General features: G+C 38.6%; 1 protein-coding gene across 8 annotated transcripts in view; it reads left to right on the top strand.

The window, feature by feature from the left end:
- The window catches only part of OVA6 (Class II aaRS and biotin synthetases superfamily protein), a 29,031-nt gene extending 13,510 nt beyond the window's left edge, over window positions 1-15,521 (top strand). The window contains exons 10-13 of one of the 8 annotated variants that reach the window (XR_013253659.1): window positions 13,757-13,840; window positions 13,928-14,112; window positions 15,043-15,127; window positions 15,233-15,521. Coding sequence is in view for 1 of the 8 variants with exons in the window: in XM_077389822.1 (XP_077245937.1) it covers window positions 13,757-13,840; window positions 13,928-14,069 (226 nt within the window). In the remaining 7 variants the exon portion in view is untranslated. Of the gene's footprint in view, window positions 1-13,756; window positions 13,841-13,927; window positions 14,362-14,995; window positions 15,128-15,227 lie in introns of those variants that run through there. The other 7 variants (XR_013253653.1, XR_013253656.1, XR_013253648.1 and 4 more) reach the window with 7 other exon arrangements.
- Window positions 15,522-16,032: the final 511 nt, after the last annotated feature.

Here is a 16,032-nt window from a genome sequence, read left to right as displayed (position 1 = left end):
AATACCTGTTGGCTGTTGAGAGTCCAAAACAGATTTTTGGGTGCAATACCTGTTGGCTGTTGAGAGTTCAAAACTTATTTTTGGGTGCAAATACTTGTTGTCTGTTACTCTGTTGAGAGTCCAAAACTGATTTTTGGATGCAATACGCCAATACCTGTTGAGACTTGAGACTTGAGAGTCTAAAATTGCTTCATTATAAATTTATAATTGCATTGCATTGGATTGCCATTTGCCATTTGCCATTTGCCATTTGCCATTTGCCATTTGCCACTTGCCTTTTGAATTTACATGGGTATGTTTGGTTGTGTATACAATTGTTTAATTTACATGGGTATGTTTGGTTGTGTATACAAATTTACAATTGGTGTTGCCTTGTAACCTTGTTTGTTTCAATTTGTGTAATTGAGAATTAGAGTCCCTTGTTTTGTTGGGTTGCAACGTTGCGTACTAAAATTGTTTTTGTTGTTTAATAGATTTTAGAATGTCTTCATCCGGTGCTAGTAGCGCCGCCCAAACCACACATACGTCTTTTACTGATGAAGATTTGTCGAAGCCTTTATGGAAGCATGTCTCTAGATTTGATAAAGATCCTAAGGGTGGAGGGAATGTGAGGTGACAATGCAATTTTTGCAGTAAGAGTTTCAGTAGCTCCTACACAAGGGTTAGGGCGCACTTGTTGAAGATAGCGGGACAAGGAATCGGACCATGTCCTAAAGTGAAAGCAAGTGATCTACTTGCAATGCAAAGGTTTGAGGAAGAATGCAAAGAGATTATGAAGCAAAATGCTCCCAAGAAAGTGCCATTGCTGCCATCGTCGAGTACTGGATCATTGGGTTGCACAAGTATGTTTGTGGCTCCAAGTTATGATTTGAAGAAGAGAAAGACAAGTGGAAATGTGAGTGCACTTGAAAAAGCTTTCAACATGGCGGCCCGTGATCAACTACATGCCGAGATTGCTAGAATGTTTTACTCCGGTGGCTTGCCCTTTCACCTAGCAAGAAACCCATACTATGCTAGTTCCTACACTTTTGCCGCCAACAATGCACTTTCGGGGTATTTGCCTCCGGGGTACAACTTGCTTAGGACAACTCTACTTCAAAGAGAGAGGGCTAATATTGATAGGTTGTTGCAACCTATTAGAGACACGTGGAGGGAGAAAGGCATGAGCATTGTTAGTGATGGATGGAGCGACTCACAAAGGAGGCCTCTCATTAACTTCATGGCGGTATCGGAAGGTAGAGCTATGTTTCTTAAGGCGATAGATTGTTCGGGGGAGACAAAAGACAAGCATTTCATTGCTAATTTATTGAAGGAAGTCATTAATGAGGTTGGACATAATAAGGTTGTCCAGGTAGTTACCGATAATGCTCCAAATTGCAAGGCGGCCGGACAACTTGTTGAAGCTCAATTTCCTTCCATATTTTGGACCCCGTGTGTGGTGCACACACTCAATCTTGCTTTGAAGAACATTTGTGCGGCAAAGAATGTCGAAGTAAATCAAATTGTCTATGGAGAATGTAGTTGGATCTCGGATATTGCGGGAGATGTCATGCTAGTGAAGAATTTCATCATGAATCATTCGATGAGATTGGCCATATTCAACGACTTCAATAGTTTGAAGTTGCTTTCCGTTGCCGAGACTCGCTTTGCTAGTGTTATTGTGATGCTTAAGCGATTTAAACTCTTAAAGCAAGGTCTACAATCGATGGTGATTAGTGACAAATGGAATTGCTATCGAGATGATGATGTAGGAAAAGCAAAGTTTGTGAAAGAGAAGGTGTTGGATGACATTTGGTGGGATTCTATCGATTACATACTCTCTTTTACATCTCCTATGTATGACATGCTAAGAGAGTGTGACACGGATAAGCCTTGTCTTCATTTGGTTTATGATATGTAGGACACGATGATTGAGAAAGTGAAGACAGCAATCTATAGGAAGGAAGCAAAGAGAAAAGAAGAAGAGTCTAGCTTTTATGAAGTGGTGCAAGAAATTCTTTTTGATCGTTGGAACAAGAGCAACACTTCGCTTCATTGCTTGGCTCATTCATTGAATCCAAGGTTAGGTGACTTCAAATTTTATTTAGATTAATAGTTATGTTCATTGTGAACTTTATTTCCTACTTTTAACATGAAACTAAATTATTTTTTCTATTCTTGAAGGTATTACAGCGAAGAATGGCTTAGTGCCGGTTCAAATCGTGTTCCTCCACATAAGGATACAGAGATTTATGCAGAGAGGGTAAAGTGCCTCAAAAGGTACTTTCCCAATTCAGCAGATCGCACGAAGGCTAATGTGGAGTTTGCCCACTTCTCTATGAAGTCTGGATTATTCAATGACGTTGATTCCATCATTGACCGAGCTACTTTAGAGCCTCATGATTGGTGGGCTGTCCACGGTACGTGTGCTCCTATGCTTCAAAGCTAAGCTTTGAAGCTTCTTATGCAGCCTTCGTCTTCATCTTGTGCCGAGAGGAATTGGAGCACTTACTCCTTTGTGCATTATTTGAGAAGGAACAAGATAACTCCACAACGGGCTCAGGACTTGGTTTTTGTTCATAGTAATCTTCGTCTTCTATCAAGACGATCTCCATAGTATGCACAGGGAGAGACGAGGATGTGGGACATAGGTGGAGATTCATTTGACTCTTTTGAGGATGTTGGGGTGCTTGAAGTTGCTAGCCTTTCACTCGATGAGCCGGATTTGGAAGCCGTTGTTTTTACCGATGATGTAGATGATGATATTGGAGATGAGGCGACTGACATTGTATCTAATGAATGATGCGATCGTAACATCTTGTACTTAAAGTTGGAACTTATGAAATATGGAGTAATATTAGATTTTGCTATTTTGGTGATGTTAATTGTAATTTGATTGTTCTTTAATTGTTTTAAATTTTTATAAATATATAATAAAATAATAAAAAATATTATTATATTTAACGTACCTGAACGTACCCGCACCCGGGTTTTTTGGAAAATCACGTACCCGCGTACCCGTGTCGTGTCGTACCCGTACCCCGCACCCGTACCCGTGCTTCTTAGAGAAGAATGGCTCCAAGCCACCAAGGAGAGAGAAGAAAAGTTCCAAACTTCAATGGCTCACAAAAAAAAAAATCATCAATTTTATTCAATATTCAAAAGTCCCTTACATTGCTTTCATAAGTTATATTTATAAGAAAAGAACCCCTAGAAGATAACTTAAGACCTAAGAAACTAATCTCAACCATTCATCTAATCCAAAGCAAACTAAATAAAAGTTAAAAACTTACCTAAAATAGTAATCCCGTAATAGACCTATACCACTTCCTAAAAACGCCATAAATTGCTCAAATCACATCCAAACCTTATGATCTTGGGCTCATTAGATAGGTAATTGGCAAACCTTTCTAATAATACCAAAAAACACCAAACGGATGAGATTTGATGCCTAAAGAGTAGGCTACAAATAAAATAACGAAAATAGAAGTTAAATAATAAAAAAAGACGCCAATGTCTGTGGCCCATGCTAGAGTCTCCACCATCAGTCTCGTCCACGTCTACACTTGTAAACCTTGAATTCACGCCCATTGTTGATGTCCCCATCACCATGCCTTTCGTAGAAGTCATTAATGGACGTCATGTGCATGAAAACGATGAACGTTATCAGGGGGAGGATCAGAATCCAGTTGAAAGCGTGGTGCCAATCACCGGTACTCCGGCACTAGAGGAGAGGGCTACTTTTGCCGAGGTCAACAGATAAAAATTATCTCCCCAAGGGCAAGGACAAAGGACTGTTGCACCCTAGATTCAAATTTAAATTAGGCTCTAATGAGGTTGAATCCTCACTGGCCGGGATGCTGAGAACACGGCACCAAGCGGCAGAAGAAGGTCGGCCCCTGGAAATGACTAAGACTAAGAGTAGGGCATTAAATGACCCTACTCGTGGCGTGGAGAGAATGGAGAGCCAAAAAAGAGGAGAGACTAAACAAGGTTTAAAATTTCGCCGAGTCCCGAGGCAGGAGAAGGATGTCATTTCACCCTCATTTGGATCTTCGAAAAGGTAGCCACAGATTCATATTCGTCACTTCGCGTCCTGATCCTAGAAATCGAGGAAAATACGCAGAGAGGTATACGAAAGGATTTCGTACTAATCCCGCATCCTAATGCATCGTAGTTATGGAAACGAGAAAAATAATTTCTCAAGGCACTCAAAGAGTCGGTCCTCTCTTATATAAAAGGAGGGAGGGTAAGGGTTTTGACAGACACGAATTAAAAAAAAAAGGAAACTCGTCTTTACCCTCCTTGATCTCTTAGAGTCCTTTAACATGGACGTGAATTCCAGTTCCTCTGCTGGAGAAAGAAGATTTGATCGAACAGGTAAAAGAAAAATGGCGAGAGAGGAAGGTTTACGTGTGGAAGAAACAATTTCATTCAAAAGACATGGCCATGCTTAAAGGACGAAACTGATCCCCGACACTAAGTCAATTGTGTGTTGGATATCCCTAATGGGTGGCTATTTGTTCGGCAACTATTCGGCTTTAGTTTGTCAACTTCTCCTAAGATGCCACGTTCATGTTGTATGGAAGATGTTGGTTCACAACCAATATCTTCTTGGGTTTCTTCCTACTCTTTTGTCTGCCTTTCATCTAGCTCCTCCTCTTCCGCCCATTCTCTTTCACGAAAACTAATATTCCTCGATGGGAAAACGACTGCAAAGTGTCCTCGACCACCACATCTAAAACATTCTTGATCTTTCCCATCAAACCAAGATGAGTTTGTAACAACCTTCCCCTTTGAATTAGAGTTTGGAGAAACTGCGTTCTGGTTACTTATTACCTAGATAAATCGTCACACTTACTGGATTATTCCGTGTAGTACGCATGATATTGGTAACACTTTCAGTTAGTAGACTCCCTAGCTTGGGAAACAAGCCGTCAAAACTCCAAGTATTCAATATTAAGAGCTAATTGATGAGCCTCATCAAGTCCACATAATTTAACCGCCAACAAATCCCTTCAAATTTCGGTGCTCAAACCTATTTTGTTACAAGAGACCATTGATGTCCCATATTTAGTGATTCATCTTCAAATACTAAGATCATTAAATCTCTCCACATATTCTTCCACTGACATTGTTCCTTGTTGAAGTAAAAACAGCTTTTCCCAACTCATGGTTTGAGGTAAGCTAATCTGGGATGATTGCTCTTCCACACTCCCCCGAATTCGGGGTTGTCCTTTGCAACTCCAGTTTAAAATAATGGACCGTTCCGGGATGATTGCTCTTCTACACCCCGGAATTCGGGGTTGTCCTTTGCAACTCCAGTTTAAAATAATGGACCGTTCAATCTTTCGACATGTTCTACTGATCGAATAATTGTCTAAAGATGTCACCCAATCTGGGAAAGCATGTGGATCTGTCCTTTTTTCTTTGAATGGAGCATGTGGATCTATCTTCCCATGAAATTCTGTCACTTCAATTCATATTCGTTATTCAGTTGGTAATGTCATGAACTGGGCCTACATAGTATTTTCTTCCATGATCAATATTCCTCTAAAAAGTGTCCATTTGGTTATATGCCATACGAGGATATGTTTGCTTCCCATCACTAGGATTTATTTATTTATTTATTTTTGGAATGGTAATAGGATTTTTATTTTTGAATGACAACAATGTTATTAAAAAGAAAAGGGCAAAGTCTGGGGTTTGGGGACCAAGATGGTCAATAACAAGCCAAATAAAAAAAGGAAACAACAGAAAGGAAAAACCTCAAGGAGGTACGATATCAAAAGTCTCCAGATTCTCCACTCCTCAGCAGGTCTAGTGATCTGCCTCATTAATAGCAGGGCGCCAAACATGTTGAAACACCACGAATGCCCCTCAACACGGTCTAAAATCTTCTCGATCTTCAGGGTTTTGGATTTGATTGTTTAACATCGATTAGTATCAGATTGTTTCACATCATTTTGTATCAGAGCATCCATACTTGGATAAAATTTATATCAATAGACATTGTAACATCCATAATAAGATCCCTCTTGCATTATTTGGTATTAAAACATCCATACCAGAATCAGATTTACATCAATTAGTATTAGAGTATACATAATATAGTATCTGTCCTGTATTAAGAGCATGCTCCTCCGTTTCCACAATCCCCTGTGCAGAGATCAAAGTCTAGGACTGGCTAACCATCTCTACCTTCACTATGCTGCACACACCTAGGACACCCGTTAGCCACCAAACCAAATCCTCGACTGTTGAACCACTTTTTCACTTCACCACATGAAGTGAAGACCCCACCCCACCGGGGGTGTCTTTAGCCTGAAATTGTCATCAGTCATACCTATCGACAACGGGAACCCTCCTGGACCCCACTCCATTGAATTAGATGCTCCCAAGTCCGGCCCTCACCCTCCATCACCACATTCTGACGGAAAACCATCTCCGTACAGATCATTCCAATATTTGCTGCACTCCCATCAGGTGACTCGACGCATGAAATTTGAAAATTTGCACATATTGCGAATCCAATCCCCCCCAGTGCCCTCTTTTCCTCTTCACCACTTTCTCAATTATGGTATCTAGTCAAGACTGCTTCCCTCAACCATGGTTTTAAATTTCCATGTAAACTGACACGAAATGACCTAAATGTTTCCATTTCATCGTCACCAGAGCGATACTGAAAAAGAAACCAAAATCGTAAGTGCATTAGTGGTATGCTACAGTATCATGTATTATTTAATTATATGTTTTCCATTTCAAAAAAAGAAATATAATTATGTGTTTATGAATTGCATGTGAAATGTGGTGTATGCATTATATATAAATATTTATATGATTTAATGTGAAATGTGGTACATGTGAAATGTAATATGCACTGAATTATCAGACATGCGCCATCTTATGTCACTAGGAGTTTGATGTTATTAAACCATTATGGATGATTTACTTGCTTATGTGATAATTTCTAAGTATTTATTTGAGCTCGTTTTGGTATTTCCTGAAGTTAATCTTAAAATTCTATCATTTGCATATGTTTCCATAAGTTTCCATGATTTTAGAGGATTTCGAAATTTCCAGCTCAAACCGAAACATTTCTGTTGAGAGATGAGAAGAGGTAAGAGAAGAGAATGACAAAGTGTGTGAGAGTTGGGTATTGCTCCCCCTCACTTGTGTATTTATATAAAGAGAGAAATGAGTATAAAGACTAAACTGCCCTTAGGAACATATACACTTCTAACACTCCCCCTCAAGCTGGAATGTATATATCATGCATTTCTAGCTGTTACAAATATCATGTAGCTTAGCTTTACTCAAAGACTAGGTAAAAACATCAACTAGCTGATCTGCTGATCGAGTGAAAGTAGTGGATATCTCCCCCCTTTTTCTCTGGCGAATGAAATGATTGTCCACCTTTATGTGCTTGGTTCACTCTTGAAAGAAAAGATTGGTGGAAATGTGAATAGCAGCCTTATTGTCGCAATACAAGTGAGCTGGGGATGAGGAGGAGAAGCCAAGATAGAAGAGTACGCAACTAGATAAGCTCTCCACTAGTATGTGACATGGCTCGGTATTCGGCTTCTGCACTTGATTTGGCTACTACATCTTGCTTCTTACTTCGTCATGACACTAAGTTACCCCCAACGAATGTACAATATACCATAGTGGATCTTCTATCTGCTGGTGACCCTTGCCTGGTGACCCTGCCCAGCCTACATCACAAAAACCTTCTAACTTCTCATGGCCATGTCTCTTGAAAAGCAGGTTGGAGAAGGAATGAGAAATGGTGTGAGAGTTGGGTATTGCTCCCCTCACTTCTCTATTTATATAAAGAGAGAAATGAGTACAAAGACTAAACTGCCCTTAGGCACATATACACTTCTAACAATTTCCGTTTCCGTGACGATTGAAAACGAAACTGAAATTTAGAACTTTGGTGTCAACCACACTTCTAGTCCTAGGCACAGTTCCTTCCAGTCATACTCCGCTACACAACCTCCTCTCCCTTTGTGAGATCCATCGACCTTTTCCCCAACGATGTTTCTCGTACCATTCATGCTACATCTAGTTCTACCATTAAAATAAAAATAAAAATGCTACATCTAGTTCTGGATCTTCCTCTCATCGGTTTCATTTCCCGATCTAAACCATACATCAAACCTGTTAAGGTTTTCGAAAGATTTGAACTCGAGGACGATGTCTTTACAAGTTGAGTATGGGCACACAATCCCCACAATCTTCTTAACAAAACGCTTCAGCCTTCTGCAAGTTTTGCCCATAAGTAGGATTATCAGGCACGGTCCCCTCAAAATGGATCCCATCTATTTTGGCGGCTCCAGATTACTAATTCCTTCTACAACACATTCTTCTTCATGGTTTTCTTTAGATAACCCTTTCATTCTATCATCCAGTTCATGAGAATCATTGTTCAACATCTTTTTGTGTCATTTCTCTCCCTAGCATTCACTTGATCCAACATCAACTCATTACTTTGGCTTTCCGACATCTTCAGAGTGTAAGATTTTCCACTTAGTGTAGACATTATGGTTAACCTAATCTTTGATTCTAAATTGACGCATGATGGCCAACACAACATAAGAATCTACTAGAATAGCATATAAATTATATCTAGATTCAACATAATGAGATGGAATAAGAAGCAAACAGAGTTAAACATAAGAGTCTCACCACGTAAAAGTCCAACTAGAAAAGCATCTCCTAGTTCTAGAAGGTGTTCTTGGAGTAGACTCACCATCAAATAGGGGTGTAAACGAGCCGAGCTTGGTCCAGATCGGCTCGGCTCGTTAAGCTCAAGAGCTCGGCTCGGGCTTGGCTCGGCTTGCGAGTGGCTCGCGAGCCTTACCAAGCTCGGGTTATATAAAGGGCAATGATATATTCACACCCCCTCATCTTCCCTGGACAGCCCTATCTAGTGTAATTTGACTACTCTCTTTACACCATGGGGGGTGGTCGAAGCAACAAATAGGGTTCCAAAAAAGAAGTGACATATTTTGCCTCCCCCTTTCACTCCCTGGACGACCCTTTTAGTGTATTTATTAATATATAATATATATATTTAAATATATTAAATTCTTAACGAGCCGAGCCGAGCCCGATTTAGCTCGGGCTCGGCTCATTAAGCTTAACGACCCGGCTCATTAAGGATTTGAGCCGAGCCCTTACCGAGCTGAGCTCAAGCGAGCTTCTGAGCCCGAGCCCAAACTGACACCCTTACCACCAAAGAAGAAAGGAGTCAAACTTTTCAAAGAGAAATTTTATTTTTCAACAGAGCTTTTTTCATTCCAATTGCTCTCGTTTTTTTTTAAAAAAGTAACTAATATGCCTTTCTAAAGGAACTTCAGTTCCCTTTATTTTTTTTGAAAGGTAGTTCCCTTTCTAATTAGACTCCAACTAAAAATAAACTTCCTATCTAATAAGAAGTCCTACTGACAATAAACCTTTCCACACTAAAAGAAAGACGCTGTAGTGGTATTATGCTGACTGTTGGTCCCGTGTGGCCTGGGTTAAGAAAAACAACTCTTATTTTAAATGAATTGTGGCTTCACTAGCTATCAGGTTTTAACCCAGCAGGTTTAGGTTTGCGGCTACAAACTTTCATTGACTTCGATCCTCCATCATAGTGTTTAAAAACGCGGATGCAGGTCAAAATGCAGCCAAGAAAAATAATTGTCGACTTAGCGCGGACACGGCCAAGAATGCAGTTGAGTACTCAGTTGACGCCGTCATAACTTGGGAGAGTCAGAAGTTTTTATCGACTCTGTAGGGCAAAACATGGAACGCGGTGGGGCAAAACGCTGAACACAGTCAATGAAAAAGGAGTCGATTCGGGGGAGTCCACCATGAAGCAGGGGAGTTTTAAAACTATGCTCCATCAAGTTCTTTCATTCATGTTATTCTCTTTATTTCATTACATTTTTGGGCAAGGTTTTAAATTTCGATTGCAGTTTCGATTTTGGTCGCCGCAACTCAACTCAACTCAACTCAACTAAGCCTTTGTCCCAAACTAGTTGGGTTCGGCTAATGAATCCTTAAGAAAATTTTTATGAAGAAGGTGAAAGAATCTACCTGGCTCAAATTGACTAAGTCTAAACCCGACACTAGTTGGATTCGTCTACATGGATCAATTTCTTGCATTCCTTCCTATCCAAGGTCATGGTCTCTGTTATGTTCCTAGCTATCAAGTCTTTCATCACTGTTTCTACCCAAGTTGTTTTCGGTGTGCCCCTTTTTTTACTCCAACAACTTGGCATGAGTTACTTCTTCTCACTGAAACATCCAAAGGCCTACGTTGGATATGCCCAAACCATCTTAAGTGGTGCTCTCTCATCTTCTCCTCAATTGGTGCCATTCCCACCTTTTTACTGATGTCTTCATTTTTAATTCTATCTAACCTTGTGTGTCTGCACATCCATCTAAGCATTCGCATCTCCGCTACACTCACCTTATGCACATGTTGTTTCTTGGTGGCCCAACGTTTTGAGTCGTAGAACATGGCTGGCTTCACAACTGTCTTATAAAACTTTCCCTTCAACTTGGTAGGTATTTTACGGTTGCACAGAACTACTGAAGCATACTTCCACTTCAACTAACCTGCTCTTATTCTGTGGTTTACATCCTCCTCAATCTCTCCTTGGTCCCGCCTCCTCACATTTCTAAAGTTGTACTTCATATACTATGTCTTAGTCCTACTCATTCTAAAACCTTTGGATTCCAAAGTAGTTCTCCATAACTCTAACTTATCATTAACTCCTGCTTTGGTTTTGTCAATTAACCATGTCATCTGCAAACAACATACACCACGACACCTCATCCTAGATACCCTCCGTAAGTTCATCCATAACTAGCGTAAGAAGATAAGGGCTTAGAGCTGATCCTTGGTGCAATCCTTTTGTAATTATAAACTCACTAGACGTGCTATCCGTAGTTCTGACACTAGTTATTGCTGCATCGTACATATATTTAATCACATCAACATATTTAGTATGTACTTTTTTTACTTTCAAGGACCCACCACATAACACTCTTGGGAATCCTATCATATGCTTTATCCAAATCAATGAAAACCATATGAAGGTCCTTTTTATTTTCTCTAAATCTCTCCATTAACTGCCTAATCAAGAAGATAGCTTCCATAGTCGATCGTCCGGGCATGAAGCCAAACTGATTCTCTTACACCTTAGTCTCTTTTCGTAGCCTATGCTCAATTACGCTCTCCCAAAGCTTCATGGTGTGACTCATTAGCTTAATTCCCCGGTAATTGGTGCAACTCTAAATAGCGCCTTTATTCTTATAAATAGGTACTAATGTACTCTTCCTCCACTCATCAGGCATCTTCTTAGTCTTCAAAATATTGTTAAATAATCTAATTAACCAAACCAAACCCACATCACCCAAGCATCTCCAAGTCTCAATTGGAATACGTCAGGCCCCATAGCTTTACCTAATTTCATATTTTTCATAGCTACTCTTACCTCTGATGTTCGGATTCTACGAACAAACCTCCGTTTTGTATCATCAAAAGTGTTATCAAATTCGCTACGGGTTCTCCATTAAACAACTTATCGAAGTAACTTCTCTACCTCTCTTTAACCTCGTTTTCTTTTACTAACAATCTTTGATTCTCGTCTTTGATGCACTTCATATGATTCAAGTCCCTGCTCTTCTTTTCTCTCATCTTAGCAAGCTTGTAAACATCTTTTTGACCTTCTTTCGTCCCTAACCTATGGTACAAATCCTCATAGGCCTTGCCTCTAGCTTTCCGTACTACCTTCTTAGCTTCTTTTCTAGCCAATTTATACTTCTCAACGTTATCGTCATTTCTACACTTAAGCAAAAGATGTTTTGGTTGCCGCAGAAATAGAAATATTTCAATTTTGGTTGGAAATTTTGTAAAATCTCAGAAACGTATAATAACACATACAAATGATAGAATTTTAAGATGAAACTTTAGGAAATACCAGAACAAGCACAAATACACACTTAGAACCCATCACATAAGCACGATAGCCATCCATAGTAGTTTGATAACATTGAATACCTATGACATGCGATGTCACACATGTTTCATAATTCAGTACATACCACATTTCACATGTTATTCATATAAATACTTATAGATAATATGGACACCACATTTAATATTCAATTCACATAAATATAATTATATATTACATACCGATATAGTGTACCACTAATGCAATAACGATTTTGGTTTCGATTTCAGTATCATTTTGGTGGGGAATGGAAATGGAAACATTTCACTCGTTTTGTGCTGGTGTCGGTGAATTTTTTTTTTTTTTTTTGAAATGATTTTCAGTGGAATTTTAAAACCATAGATGTTATCTCTTGATTTTCAAAAACTTTCTTAGCTGAAAGGTATACGCTTTGCAAATAAAAAATTGAGTGATATTTTTGTAAAAGTAATAAGACATCATACTAATATTTTCTCAGGCTGGGCATTTTTTTTTCTTGATGGTAAGATATTTTATTAATGAGTTACCAAGCATAATACATGTATCGGGACACGGTGTCACCCAAACCGTATACGGCCGCTAAACCCCTGCACATGTTTTTTAATTTCCCCGAAACGATTGAAATGTTCCATTTCCATCCCCACTGAAATGAAATCTACATGAATTCTTGCCACGTCATTATTTCTTCGAAATTTCGACCAAAATTCCCTAAATTCGATCGAAATTCTCAAAAATTCAACCGAAATTCCTGAAATTCGACTGAAATGAATGGAGCGACAAAAAAATGGAAAGATGTTATGACTTGTATTTCATATCATTTCATTAATGAAGAGAATGATATTTGGTAGGCAACATCATTGAACTACATAGCAAAGTAACGGTATCTTATGCTTGGGATGTTAGATCGGCACGAGACCAATAATACCTTGTAACTTTATGTGGTATTGACATAGAGTTGGGGTCCGTAGAGGGGAGACTGGTCATTGTAATTATACTTCATTACATTGGACTTCTTTATTGACTTTACTATTCAAGACATGTGCGACAACGCAAGTCACTTGGTGTTCGATGTGATTAAGCCATTATGGATGATTTTCTTGATTATGTAATAATTTCTAAATATGTATTTGTGCTTATTCTAGCATTTTCCAAAGTTTCATCTTGAATTTCATCATTTACATATGTTTCCATACATTCCCGTGATTTTACTAGATTTCCTTCGAAACCGAAATGTTTCTGTTTCTGTACCGACGGAAACTGAAACTGAAATTTAAAACCTTGACCTCATATACACAACTAACCACAAACAACCCAAAACCAGCCTCCCAATTCCCTTCCATCACTCAAAGGTGCAAATCATCAACCTTGCTGACTGGTCCAGATAACCAATAGCAAGAGTTACTGGTCCCTATTCTCAGAAAACAGTCAACCTCTCTATCCCTGCAGGTTCTACAATCCCATGTGTGGCAAGATCCAGAAACCATTCATCCATTATTGCCAATGAAGATTAAGATGTCTTGTGCATAAATGGGCTGAACTTCCCAATGCACTAAACAAGAAGCTAGTAGAACCTTGGAGTTAACAGTCACCAAATATATTGAACACAGTCTTCACTTCATTTCAATGCTGTTTTATGTAGTGCCCGGCATATTAATACACTCCTGGTGTGATAGGTCAACCTTATGAAGTTTCAAATCTTGAATTGTTTCATATCTTCATACGTGTTTGCATAGACAATACGGTCTTCTTTTTATGTTGAAATAAAGAAATTATCCGTACAGTAACATCTTGGATGTGAACTCATATGATGAGCTCAAGGCAGCAATCATTCAAGGCAAATGGGCAAGAGGTCCATGGTCAGCAAGGTATTAATTTCATCCATGTTCCTATGCATTTTACATCATTTTGATTATTTATCAAGTATTATGTGGTGCACTGTCTTTTTGACTTAGTGATGCAGAGGAGTTAAAGGTGAAGGAAGAGACTGGTGCAACTATTAGGTGTTTCCCTTTCGAACAACCACCTGGGCAGAAAACTTGTTTAATGACAGGCAATCCAGCAAATGAAATTGCAATATTTGCAAAATCTTACTAAATCAGAAGACTAGATCACCATTCGTGCATCTCATTTCGTGAAGGTATCTTCTTTCTTTCCCCTCATGATAGCTTGTTTTGTATCCGTCAATATATGAGAGTATATATCCAAAATTTATCAAGGTACTGGGAGGTGTGTTTATTGTAATTCTCCAGCAGGCAGGTTTTGCTGCTGGATTTTTATTCAATCGTGAGAACATGTTTCTGTTTTTCATTAAATGATAAATATTCTTCAATATGGTGGCTGAGAATTATCTTTGATAAATGAATGAACTCTGTGGATTTCTTTTTCAGGGAAGGAGTTATTTTTTGTAAGTGACCTTAATTGCTGGCAAACTTTTTGTTTGATTGCAGGATAGATTGTCCTATATCAGATTTATTTACATTTATCTTTTGTTTGATGCTCAAATGTCTGGGATAAGATCTGTCCCTGAAAAGTGAGGCTGTTTGATTGTAGGATAGATTGTCCTGGATTAGATATATTCAAGATGATAATTATCTATTGTTGTCTGACAACCATCTATTAGATATATCTCAAGGAAGCACTTTATTTTAAAAATTGAGGATAAGTATAATTCCTACCAAAAGGTGGAATTGCTCTTTGCTTTTTGATGGATGTTTTCCAGAGATAAAAATCATATGGATAGAACTTATCCAAAGCAACCTATCTTTCAATGGTGATTTTTTTAATGGCCTTTGCACAATAATATCTTTAAAAGGTAATATAAATTATAATACCAACCAAAAGGTGGAATTGCGGTTACTCTTGTTTTTTTTTTTTTTTTTTGTTGGAAATAAAGTGACTTCGGGGATATAATTTATCCAAAAAATAATCCTAGAATGCAAGGCAACTAGAGATAGGTCTTATACACAAACTTGATTATGCTCCCCTTAAGTTGCAACCTCATACCCACTATCACTTACAAGGGGAGAATATGCTCCGAGACAGCTTAGCGAGCGTGAATCTTCTCCAGGACAGCTTAAACAAGATTAAAGCCGTCACTATCTATCTCCAGATCTCTCCATATGCACTGGACGATCACTCCTTCCGACATCGAGGTCTTTTTTTTATTCTTCTAATTGCTTTTTCTTACTCCGTTTACTTGATTCTTTGGATTTTATAGGGTTTCACATTTGATTTCTCTATTTGTATTCTTAGGGTAGAAATGCTGGTGCCTCCAACGGTGTCTATTTATCTACGTTTCTTGCACTCTCGACGATGCCTAAAGTCTTCGTGAACATTGGCACTGGATACTTCATCAAGGTTCGTCAATGATCTTTGATGATTATTGTTTTTGTTTTCGGAATTTATAGTGCTTCCAAATGAAAGAATATTACGGACTCTAAAGATTTAGAGTTTATTCACTTTGTCTTGCTAGTGTCAACACGATGAGTTTTGTTATAATTAGAATTAACATGTTTGGTTATTTTAATTTGAAGCTCTTTGAGGAAACATGAAGTCATGAAACTGTTGGTCTGGTTGACCAGTCTTATAGCTTTAGAATGTCAACAATGTTGAATTATTGCTTCATGATAGTGTTGGTGGTACAAGCATTAGGTGGGTGTTAGCTTCGTGGTGTGTGCATGCACTTCCCAACAATGCATGGTGTAGTTTTTCACAAATTGATTAACCCCTGGCCAAGTATCCGTGAAGAACCTTCAATTAGTAATTTATATAACAAAGTCTATAACTAACTAAAAAATTAAATGAGATCTCACGGATAGAGTTGAGGCTTTGGATCTGCAGTCCAATAAATATAGTACCAATCTGAACTGAGAAGCAGTATTATGCATTCAGGAATTTCTTGAGCTGAAACCTCCAACATATAGGTTTTGTGATTTGGGACTTGATAGTTCGATTAGAAAATTGGCAACTTGACAACCAGCAATGAGTCTATTTTGTTGATGGCCTCTAGCATCCTGTTAGGTACCTAACCAATTTGCCAAAAGACCCAGAACTGATG

The sequence above is a fragment of the Tasmannia lanceolata genome, unplaced genomic scaffold (assembly GCF_043159265.1).
Source record: "Tasmannia lanceolata isolate RefF3 unplaced genomic scaffold, GAP_Taslan_0.1 ptg000002l, whole genome shotgun sequence".
NCBI classification, from domain to species: domain Eukaryota; kingdom Viridiplantae; phylum Streptophyta; class Magnoliopsida; order Canellales; family Winteraceae; genus Tasmannia; species Tasmannia lanceolata.
The sequence above is the reverse complement of the archived record's forward strand: the minus strand, read 5'-3'. Positions and strand labels throughout refer to the sequence as shown.